Consider the following 11,749-nt stretch of genomic DNA (forward strand, 5'->3'; position numbering starts at 1 on the left):
CGATCCTCAGATCTCAGCCTCCTGAGTAGCTAGGATTACAGGCGTGAGCCACCAGCGCCCGGCTAAACTTTTTGCTTTTATGTGGTGCTGAGGAATCGAACCCAGGGCCTCAGGCATGCAAGGCAAGCGCTCTACCACTGTGCCACCTTCCCAGCCCCCGTCATCATTTCTTTATCTTTTGTCCTCCATTTTCTTCTACACTCTCACTGGAGTTCTTTCCTGGGTTGCTGCTGGAACATGCACATGTTTTGCTATACTGGTGACCTATTCAGCTTAGGATCTTGGTTGGGGTACATTTGTTTGTCAGTTCCCAGTGGGTTGGGGGCACTCCTCCAGCTGTTAGGGCTTATGCACAATTCCCAGCTCCATTTAGCCTGGGACTGGCAGCCAAGGCCGCTGGATCCCCCCTCTGAGCACACAGGTGGGCTGCTGGAGCCTTCCCACAGTTACAGGTGGAGCTTGCTTCACAGGGCTGTTGGAGCCCATGGGAGGTTCCCTGGGCAGGGGGCGGGGTTTCCCATGGAGTACTCACTGATCCTGGAACTGGTTAGGGGCTGTCCAGTGGTGCTGTGGCAGATCGATGTATCTGTGTGCTGTAGATTGTTGGTCACCACCGAGCTTTGTTGCGATGATTGTAGGGTGAGCAGTGTGGCTGTGGGAGTTCTGGGTCTGGGTTTCACAACACCTTGTCTCCAGTCTCTTGTCACTGTCTGGGCCCTTTGCTCTAAGGGTTTTCTGTGCTGGAGTTCTATGTTTGCTTGTGGCTTTGAGGTCCCAGGGAGATGAGGGCTGGGCTGCTTTTGTGGCTGGGCGGCAAGGGAGGGGGTATTCGCATTTTTTCCACCTTAGTGCAAGTTTTGAGGTTCTTTTTCTTTTCCTGTTTTCAGTCCCTGTACTTCTCAGGTTGATCACCTTTTTTGCTTTTGTCCATCTCTTGGGGGAACTGCATTTTGGGAATTCTCTATTTAGTTGGAGAGAGCTGTAGTGTTTCCCTACTGGTTTGTTGTCATCTTGGATCTTCCTAGGTTTTTTGTTGTTGTTGTTGTTGGTCATGGGGCTTGAACTCTGGGCCTGGGCGCTGTCCTTCAGCCCTTCAGCTCAAGGCTAGTGCTCTATCACTTGATTGGCCAATTTCCTAATTGTATGGTTTTGATTTATTTTTATTTTTTATTTATTTATTTTTTTGCGGGGGGTCCGGTCCTGGGGCTTGAACTCTGGGCCTGGGCGCTGTCCTTCAGCCCTTCAGCTCAAGGCTAGTGCTCTATCACTTGATTGGCCAATTTCCTAATTGTATGGTTTTGATTTATTTTTATTTTTTATTTATTTATTTTTTTGCGGGGGGTCCGGTCCTGGGGCTTGAACTCTGGGCCTGGGTGCTGTCAGGTTTTGATTTTTTTGAGTTGTAGGATTTTTTTTTTTGCCACCCCTGGGCTTGAACTCAGGGCGTGGGTACTGTTCCTGAGCCTCCCTGTATCAAGGCTAGAGCTCTACCATTTGAGCCACTGGGTACTGTTCCTGAGCCTCCCTGTATCAAGGCTAGTGCTCTACCACTTGAGCAATCGAACCAGGGCTTCACGCATAGAAGGCAAGCATTCAACTACTAAGCCGCATTCTCAGCCCCAGGAATTCTTAATTCTAGATATTAACCCCTCTATATAAGTGATTTAGAAGTATTTTCTCCCTTTCTGTAGGCTTGAGCTTGAAAATGTTCTGCATATATCCTCTAATGGGTATTTTCTTTTTTCTGGTGATATTGGGGCTTGAGCTCAAGGCCTCGTGTTTGCTAGGCAAACACTCTACTGCTTGAGCTATACCTCAGCCCTGACAGTTGTTTTTGATGTACAAATTTCTATTTTGACATATTTTCAATACAGGGATCAAACTCAAGGTCTTGCACAAAATAGGCAAGTTCTACCACTGAGCTATATCCCCAGCCTGATTTTACTTTTGTTATTTGAGTTACATCCAAAAAATCATTATTAAATCCAGTGTCGTGCTTTTCCCCTGTGTTTTCGTCTAAGAGTATTACAGTTGTACCTTTAATGTTTAGGTCTTAGATCTGTTGTAAATTAATTTTTATATATAGTATAAGTTAAAGGTCCAACTTCATTATTTTGTTTGTGGATAGCCAGTTTTCCAAGCATAATTTGGTTATGTGTACTGATAGTTTCTTTTTATTATGGCATAATATTCCAAGGCATGTAATTCCGGCTTATTTAATTTTGAGGAACATTTTACTTCTTCCTAGTTGTTGGCTATATTTTTGTCACTGTACCAGTACTAGGGCTTAAAATTAGAGCTTTGCTCTCTTGTTTGTCATTTTCAAGCTCAAGGCTGGTGCTTTTACCACTTGAGCCACACCTCCACTTCCAGTTGTTGGTTACTATAAAATTATTCTTTTGCTAGGTCTCCAGTGGCTCATGATTATAATCTTTGCTACTCAGGAGTCTGAGATTTCAGGATGGAGGTTCAGAGCCATCCCAGGAAGATAAATCCTTGAGACTCTTGTCTCCAATCATTCAGCAAAAGACAAAGTGAAGGTATGGCTCAAGTGTTAGAGCACCAGCTTTGAGTGTAAAAGTTAAACAAGAGGTAATGGCTTGAGTTCAAGCCCCAGTACTGTCGCAAAACAATAAGAAGAATGTTCTCTTGACGTTTTTTTGCTATACTGGGAATTGAACTTGGGGCCCTGCTTGCTATATAGACAGGCACTGTATCACTTAAGCTGTATCTCCACCTTCTTCCCTTGTTTATTTTTTGTTTGTTTCAGTTCTGTGGGTTGAGTTTGGGACCTGCTTACTGTCCTTAAGCTTTTGTGCTCAAGATTAGTGCTCTACCACTTGAGCCACATTTCTGCTTCTGGCTTTTTGTGGTCAGTTGGAGATAATTTCACAGACTTTCCTGCCTGGGCTGGCTACAAACTAGGAACCTCTAACCACAGTTTTCTGAGTAGCTAGAATTACAAGTGTTAGCCCCGGGTACCTGGTTGCCATGATGTGTGTGTGTGTGTGTGTGTGTGTGTGTGTGTGTGTGTGTGTGTGTGTGTGTGTGTGATTTTATGTTATTATTTATTTTAAAATTTATTTTCATAGAGATGATGTACGGAGGGATTACAATTATATGAGTCAGGTAATAAGTACATTTCCTCTCATATAGTGTCTTCTATTCCCTTGTTCTATCCCAGTCACTCCCACTTATTTTTTTTTTTTTGCTGGTCATGGGGCCTGAACTCTGGGTCTGGGCGCTGTCCTTCAGCTCTTCAGCTCAAGGCTAGTGCTCTGCCACTGGAGCCACAGCGCCAATTCCGGCTTTTTCTGTTTATGTGGTGCTGAGGAATCGAACCCAGGGCCTCCTGCTTGCAAGGCATGCACTCTACTGCTGAGCTACCTTCCCAGCCCTCACTCCCACTTATTTATTTATTTATTTACTTATTTGCCAGTCCTGGAGCTTGAATTCAGGGCTTGGGTACTATCTCTGACTTTCTTTTTTTCTTTCTTTTTTTTTTGCCGGTTGTGGGGCCTGAACTCTGGGCCTGGGGACTGTCCCTCAGCTCTCAGTTCAAGGCTAGAGCTCTACCACTTGAACCACAGTGCCACTTCCAGCTTTTTCTGCTTATGTGGTGCTGAGGAATCAAACCCAGGGCCTCAGGCATGCAAGGCAAGCGCTCTACCACTGAGCCACCTTCCCAACCCTACTTTATTGTTATAAAAATGATATATGGGGTTACAATTTGCCTTGGTTATTTTTGAGATAGAGTCTCCCTTTTCTTTTTTGTGTGTGGGATTTGAACTCAGCCTGTGCACTGTCCCTGAGCTTTTTGGCTCAAGGCTAGCACTCTATCACTTGAACCACTTACAGGTTTTGGGTTTTTTTTCGGTGATTAATTAGAGATAAGATTCTTACAGCCAGGCACCGGTGGCTCACACCTGTAATCCTAGCTACTCAGGAGGCTGAGATCTGAGGATCGCGGTTCAAAGCCTGCCTGAGCAGGAAACTCCGTGAGACTCTTATCTCCAATAAACCACTCAAAAACCGGAAATGGCACTGTGGCTCAAGTGGTAGAGTGCTCGCCTTGAGCTGAAGAGCATGAGGACAGCGCCCAAATCCAGAGTTCAAGCCCCACGACCTATTAAAAAAAAAAGATTCTTACAGACTTTCTTGCTCGGGCTGGCTTTGAACTGTCATCCTCAGATATCAGCCTCCTGAGTATCTAGGATTACAGGCACGAGCTACTGGTATTTGGCTTTCCTTGAGTTTTTTTGCCCAAGGTTAACACTCTACCACTTGAGCCACAGCTCCACTTCTGGCCTTTTTGGTGCTTAAGTGAAGATAGAGTCTCACAGGCTTTTCTGTCAGGGCTGGCTTCAAACCATAATCCTCAGATCTCAGCTACCTGAGTAGCTGGAATTACAGGCATGAGAATCAGCATACAGCTTACTACCATTATTAAAATACTGTTGAAGACAAAAGCTAAGTACTGGGCTGCTATATCTTTTTTTTTTTTTTTGTCGGTCTTGGGCCTGAACTCTGGGCCTAGGCACTGTCTCTCATGTCTCTCATGTCTTCAGCTCTACCACTTGAGCCACAGCACCACTTCTGACTTTTTCTGCTTATGTGGTGCTGAGGAATTGAACCCAGAGTCTCATGCATGCAAGGCAAGGACTCTACCACTGAGCCACCTTCCCAGCCCTGGGCTGCTATATCGAACAGTTGATCTTTGTGGCTAATCTATAAAGCATAGCATTGCTCATTGTCCTTTTTCTCCCCTACCAACTATTGAGTATACATAGTGCAAATGTTTCCCATGCCTGTGAGAATCCTTTCCTGTACTTTAGGTTCGAACTGCTCCTTGGAATACCACAAGAGCTTTCATTGCTGCCATGAAGGGGAAATGTCTACTGGAGGTGACTGGTGTGGCAGATCCCACAGGCTGTGGTGAAGGATTCTCCTATGTGAAGATTCCAAACAAACCAACACAGCAGAAGGTAAGATTGTCTATAATTTCTAGTTAAAAATTCTTGTTTCTTAATCAAGCACTGTTGGCTCATGCCTTTAATCCTAGCTACTCAGGAGGCTACGATCTGAGGTTTGCAGTTCGAAGTTAGCCTGGACAGGAAAGTTGGTGAGATTCCTGTCTTCAATGAACTACAAAAAATGGCTGGAAGTAGAGGTGTGACTCAAGTAGTAGAGTACTAGCCTTGAACAGTAATCTCAGGGACATGTACAAAAATTCTTTATGTTTGTATTTAAAGAGTTGTACAAAGGAGAGATTGAATTTTTAGGAGGAGGAAATGAGGATTGGGGAATGAGATGGAGTGGAAGACCTGGAAAGTAATTAAGTTGGCAGAATGACATAAGTGACTACTATAAGGAACTCTTAGGATTCTCACTTGGTTTTTTTTGTTTGAGGCAGGATGATAAGGAGCCTCAGCCAGTGAAGAAGACTGTGACAGGAACAGATGCAGACCTTCGTCGCCTTTCTTTGAAAAATGCCAAGCAACTTCTCCGTAAATTTGGTGTGCCTGAGGAAGAGGTAGGTGTAGAAGAAGAAAACTTGGAGCTCCTAGAAGCTTTATGTAAGGTATAAGAAGCAGAATTAAAATCTGAAGAGCTTTGTGGTGTATTGATTACAGAATATATCCTAGATGCTTTTCCAGGAATTGACTTTCCCGAAGTTTAAGTCTGTTTAATCATGACCCTGGTTTTTCTTTTGAAATTCTTGAATGATTTATATGCGTGCATATGTATATATTTATATGAATATGTGTTTGTCTCATAGATTAAAAAATTGTCCCGTTGGGAAGTTATTGATGTGGTACGCACAATGTCAACAGAACAAGCTCGTTCTGGAGAGGGGCCCATGAGTAAATTTGCCCGGGGATCAAGGTTTTCTGTGGCTGAACATCAAGAGCGTTACAAAGAGGAATGTCAGCGCATCTTTGACCTTCAAAACAAGTATGCTGTTTCACTGCTCTAGGAAACTCAAGCTGGAAAGGGGAGAGGTCCTAGATACCATATAGGTCTTTGTTTTGTTTTTGTGGTACTGAGGATCAAATTAAGGACCTTGTGCATTCTAGGCAAGTGCTTTATCACTGAGCTTTATCTGCAGCCACCATATACTGTTTTATAACGAAAAGGAGCTCACCTAAAAGTATGACTAGGTACTTGAGTTATTAGGATAATATGTACAATAATACTATGAGAAGACTTGCTCCTTTCAAAGCTACTTGGTAAAAATTTTGAATGTCAAGAAGGTGCTACGCTTGAGCTTAGATTTTCATGGTAATCTATTACGGTTGAGCCTGGAAACTTCAACAAGAGTAATAGGGCTTTTTTTCCCCTGAAGATTTAGTTATGAGACAATGGTAAAGTGCTACTAAAAATGACCTGTGGCTGAAGCAGAAGGATGAAGAGATTGAGGCTAACCTGAGCTATAATAACACCATGTTAAGGGTACCACATCTTAGTGTATTCTGTATATGTTGTGTGTGTGTGTGTGTGTGTGTGTGTGTGTGTGTGTGTGTCTGTCTGTCTGTCTGTGTGCATGTGCATGCGTGCGTGTGTGCTGACATAGGCTTGAATTCAGGGGCTCACACTCTTTAGGTTTATACTCAAGGCTGATGCTCTACCACTTGAGCCATAACTCTGCATACAGCTTTTGGCTAGTTAATTGGGACTGAGAATTTCATGAACTTTCCTGCTAGGGTGGTTTGGAACTGGAATTCTCAGATTTGAGCCTCCTGAGTAGCTAGAATTACAGGCATGAACCATTAACATCTGACTCTGTGTCTGCTTTTTTTTAGGTGTGGGGGGGGCTGATCTTGGGGCTTGAATTCAGGGCCTGGGCACTATCCTTGTACTTCTTTGCTAAAGGCTAGTGATCTACCACTTGAGCCACAGGTCCACTTCTAGCTTTTAGGTAGTTAATGGGAGGTAAGAATCTCACAGATTTTCCTATCTGGATTGGGTTCGAACCATGATCCTCAGATCTTGGCTTCCTGAGTAGCTGGGATTACAAGTGAGAGTCACCAGTGCCCAGCCTTATAAAGGATTATTTATCTTTTTTTTTTATTTTGGTGTAATCATTTCTTTAACTCTTTTATATTTCGGTATATCCGATATCTGGTTAGTCTTTAACTTTTTTTTTAGGGTTTTGTCATCAACAGAACTATTATCAACTGACACAGACAGCAGCTCAGCTGAAGATAGTGACTTTGAAGAAATGGGAAAAAATATTGAGAATATGTTGCAGAACAAGAAAACCAGCTCGCAGCTATCACGTGAACGGGAGGAACAGGAGAGGAAGGAACTACAGCGGATGCTACTTGGTGAGGGTAGTGGATATATAGATAAGAAGGAGAAGAATCAAAAAAAGCATAAATAAAAGCAAACTATAACTGAGAGAAGCTGGAGGCAGACAAAGTAGGTGATAAGTACAAGAAAATCTATAGGTTAGGTAGAAAGGTTTCTGCAAATTGGACTGTAGATCTGTCTGTGGGGGAGAAATTGAATAGATGCTGCCAATTCATTACCATCAGGTACTTGGATAGGTTGGAGCTATCAGTGCTGTACGTAAAATGAACTCTCTAGGCATTCATACTAGTGGGTAGCAGTTTGGTTGTGTGTTTGTGTGTCTGTCTGTCTGTCATCTCTGTCTGATCTGTCTGGTCTGTCTGTCTGTCCTGGAGTTTGCACCAGGGCCTTGGTGCTGTCCTAGAGCTTTTCTTCTCAAGGCTAGTGCTCTACCACTTGAGCCACAACGCCACTTCTGGCTTTTATGGTATCTTCAGAAATGTTTGGAAAAAGGAAATTGGCAGTATTAAAATGAAGTCAGGAAAGGATAAATTAGTGTACTCTTGGAGCTCATGGTAACTTTGATACTACTATTTTTTTGTGCCAGTCCTGGGACATAAATTTATGATGTTGGCACTGTCCCTGAGCTTTTTTGCTCAGGCTTGCATTCTATCACTTAAGCTACAGTTCCATTTCTGGTTTTTGGTTGTTAATTGGAGATAAGAGTCTCACAGACTTTTCTGCCTGGGCTGGCTTTAAATTGAGATCCTCAGATCTGGCCTACAGAGCAGCTAGGATTTCAGGCATGAGCCACTGGCTTCCAGCTATTTCTGGCTTGTTGCTAGTTAGTCTCATGGACTTTTCTGCCTGGGCTGGCTTTGAACCTCAATTCTCAGATCTCAGTATCCTGAGTAGGTAGTGTTATAGGCATGAACAACCAACTCCCGGCAGGAAAACATTAGTTTAGAAATCTTTTTCTTTCCTTATAGCTGCAGGCTCAGCAGGAGGAGGAAATAATCACAGAGATGATGACACAGCTTCTGTGACTAGCCTTAACTCCTCTGCCACTGGCCGCTGTCTGAAGATATATCGCACTTTTCAAGATGAAGAGGGTAAAGAGTATGTTCGATGTGAGACGGTCCGAAAACCAGCTGTCATGGATGCCTATGTGCGCATACGGACCACAAAAGATGAAGAATTCATGTGAGTTTAAATTTTTTAAAAATTTTTATTACTACTATAAAAATGATGTAAAGAGGGGGTTACATAAGTCAGATAGAGTACATTTCTTTCTTTTCTTTTCTTTCTTTCTTTTTTTTTTTGTCATTCGTGGGGCTTGAATTCTGGGCCTGGGCACTGTCCCTCAGCTCAAGGCTAGTGCTCTACCATTTGAGCCACAGCTCTACTTCTGGTTTTCTGGTGGTTAATTGGAGATAAGAGTTTCACAGACTTCCCTCCCCAGGCTGGGTGATCCTCAGATCTCAGTCTCCTGAGTTGCTAGGATTGCAGGCATGAGCCATCACACCCGGTTAAGAGTACATTTCTTTTTAGACAATGTCACCCTTTCCCTCACTCTCTCAGTCATGTGTTTGATTTAAACACTGCTAAGTGTGGAGACCAATAATGGTTAGGGGGGCAATGGATGTGTGCTTGAGTTTTAGTGATAGGATTGTGCACAATTGTCCCTGGAAGTTTTTTTTTTTTTTTTGTCGGTTGTGGGGCTTGAACTCTGGGCTTGGGCGCTGTCCCTGCACTCTTCAGCTCAAGGCGAGCTCTCTACTGCTTGAGCCACAGTGCCACTTCTGGTTTTCTAGTGGTTTATTGGAGGTAAGAGTCTCATGGACTTTCCTGCCCGGGCTGGGTTTGAACCGTGATCCTCAGATCTCAGCCTCCTGAGTAGCTAGGATTACAGAGGTGAGCCACCAGCGCCTGGCTTCTGGAAAAGTCTTTTATATTGGGGTACCACCTTGCTTTTAGATTTTTTGCTTGAGCAGAGCCATCACCAGGAAAATTACTTGTTTGCTATAAAATAAAAGCATGTTATGGCCAGGCGCTGGTGGCTCATGCCTGTAATTCCAGTTACTCAGGAGGCTGAGATCTGAGGATCACAGTTCAAAGCCAGCCTGGGCAGGGAAGTCTGTGAGACTCTTATCTCCAATAAACCACCAGAAAACTGAAAGTGGCGCTGTGGCTTAAGTGGTAGAGCGCTAACCTTGAGCTGAAGAGCTGAGGGAGAGCGCCTAGGCCGAGTTCAAGCCCTAACCCCAGGACTGACCAAAAAGAAGCATGTTATGTTCTGTCAAAAAAAAGAAAAAGAAAAAAATGTATGACTTACTAAGGATTTAGATATACCTCTGTTAATGGAGTGTTATTGAGGGTGATGGGAATGGCATTTAAGTTCCTTTTATTTTAGCCTGGGTAGATTACTTCAGTTCTGTGTTGTTACCTGTCCAGACAACCTTCTTTTTTTTTTTGGTCCGGTCATGGGGCCTGAACTCTGGGCCTGGGAGCTGTCCCTCAGCTCTTCAGCTCAAGGCTAGCGCTCTACCACTTGAGCTACAGTGCCACTTCCGGCTTTTTACTTTTTGCTTATGTGGTGCTGAGGAATCGACCCCAGGGCCTCAGGCATGCAAGACAAGCACTCTACCACTGGGCCAACTTCCCAGCCCCCAGACAACCTTCTTGATTTGAGTTTATTTATGTATGGTCTTGTCTCCCCCACCTCTTTCTCTTGTTCAGTCGAAAATTTGCCCTTTTTGATGAGCAGCATAGAGAAGAGATGCGAAAAGAACGGCGAAGGATTCAGGAGCAACTGAGGAGGCTTAAACGGAACCAGGAAAAGGAAAAGCTTAAAGGTCCTCCTGAGAAGAAGCCCAAAAAAATGAAGGAACGCCCTGACCTAAAAGTAAATTTATTATGGCTTGGCATGGTGGCATACACCTATAATTCATTTCATCACCAGAGGTTGAGGCAAAGATTTGAAATTTATAGCGAGTATGGGATACATAGGAGACCCTGTCTGAATACACAAGAAGAATTTAGTATATTGTGGTATAATTGCAACTCATAGAGCAAAGGAAAAAAAGCACACAATATTCTTTTTTTTTTATCATTTCCTTACTGGAAATTACTGCAGTATTCTAAGTATTCTAAACGTTGGAAGTGCTTTGTCTGCTTTGGTGTTACCCAGTACTAGTGTGGGTGGTAAAGACAACACCACACCCATCTAGTGCCATTGTTTTCATTAGGTTCATTAGCTTCATTTGAAATATTTTTTAGCCAGGTGCTGCAAGCCCCACAACCCACAAAAATTTTTTTTTTCTAGGCATCAAGGTAGGTATCTTGCATTTTCTTTCCCCCCCCATTTTATAAATTGCTATTATAAGGGTAATACATAGAAGAGTTACAATTTGTTTTTTTCTTTTTTTTCCTCCGGTCATGGGATTGAACTCTAGACCTGTGCGCTGTCCCTGAGCTCTTCAGCTCAAGGCTAGTGCTCTACCACTTGAGCCAGTGTACCACTTCCAGTTTTCTGGTGGTGAATTAGAGATAAAGAGTCTCAGACTTTCCTGCCTAGGCTGGTTTTGAACTGTGATCCTCAGATTTCAGTCTCCTGAGCAGCTAGGGTTATATAGGCATTAGCCACTGGCATCTAGCTACATTTCTTTTTGGACAATGTCACCCCTTCCCTCACTCTCTCCCAGTTTCTCACTCCTGGTCTTTACATTTTATTTTACATATTTATACGCTTTTAGTTTTCTGAGGTTTAGACCTATTGCTTCATGCATGCTAGGTAAGCACTCTACCACTAAGCCACATTCCCAGTCCTTCTTTGTATTTTTAACTTCATTTTATTATTATATATTGGTTGTAGGAAGGGTTTCACTATGATATTTTCGTACATGTATATAATGTGCTTTGATCAATTTCAACCCTTCTGGTTTTCTTTTTTAATGTGTATGAACTATATAAGAGAAAGTTTAGTTTCATTGTGATAGATATTTCTTTTTTTTTTTTTTTGCCATTCATGGGGCTTGAACTCGGTCTTGGCACTTGAGCTTCTTTTGCTCAAGGCTAGCACTGTACCAGTTGAACCACAGAATCACTTCTCTCATTATCTGTTTATGTGGTACTGAAGAATCAAACCAAGGGCTAAGCAAGAACTCTACCACTAAGACACATTCCCAGCCCTCATTATGATATTTCTACACATTTATATAATATATTCTGATGAATCTAACCCACTCTATCACTGTTATTCCCTTACCCCCTCCCTAATACAATTTCAGGAAATTTTGTTTTTTATTTTCATACATTTTGACCATATTAATCTTTTTTTTTTTTGGGTCCGGTTGTGGAGCCTGAACTCTGGGCCTGGGCGCTGTCCCTCAGCTCTTCAGCTCAAGGCTAGCGCTCTACCACTTGAGCCACAGCGCCCACTTCCAGCTTTTTTTGG

The 11,749-nt window shown here is 43.0% G+C and overlaps 1 protein-coding gene across 1 annotated transcript in view; it reads left to right on the forward strand.

Annotated features, from left to right (window-relative positions):
- Positions 1-11,749, forward strand: part of Taf1 (TAF1 RNA polymerase II, TATA box binding protein (TBP)-associated factor, 250kDa) — an 87,542-nt gene that overhangs the window by 30,136 nt on the left and 45,657 nt on the right. The window contains exons 19-24 of the mRNA XM_013031615.1: positions 4,836-4,985; positions 5,414-5,533; positions 5,780-5,955; positions 7,150-7,328; positions 8,283-8,496; positions 10,033-10,198. Coding sequence (XP_012887069.1) covers positions 4,836-4,985; positions 5,414-5,533; positions 5,780-5,955; positions 7,150-7,328; positions 8,283-8,496; positions 10,033-10,198 — 1,005 coding nt within the window. The remainder of the gene's footprint in view (positions 1-4,835; positions 4,986-5,413; positions 5,534-5,779; positions 5,956-7,149; positions 7,329-8,282; positions 8,497-10,032; positions 10,199-11,749) is intronic.

This window comes from Dipodomys ordii, unplaced genomic scaffold, assembly GCF_000151885.1.
Source record: "Dipodomys ordii isolate 6190 unplaced genomic scaffold, Dord_2.0 Scaffold142, whole genome shotgun sequence".
Classification (NCBI taxonomy): Eukaryota; Metazoa; Chordata; class Mammalia; order Rodentia; family Heteromyidae; genus Dipodomys; species Dipodomys ordii.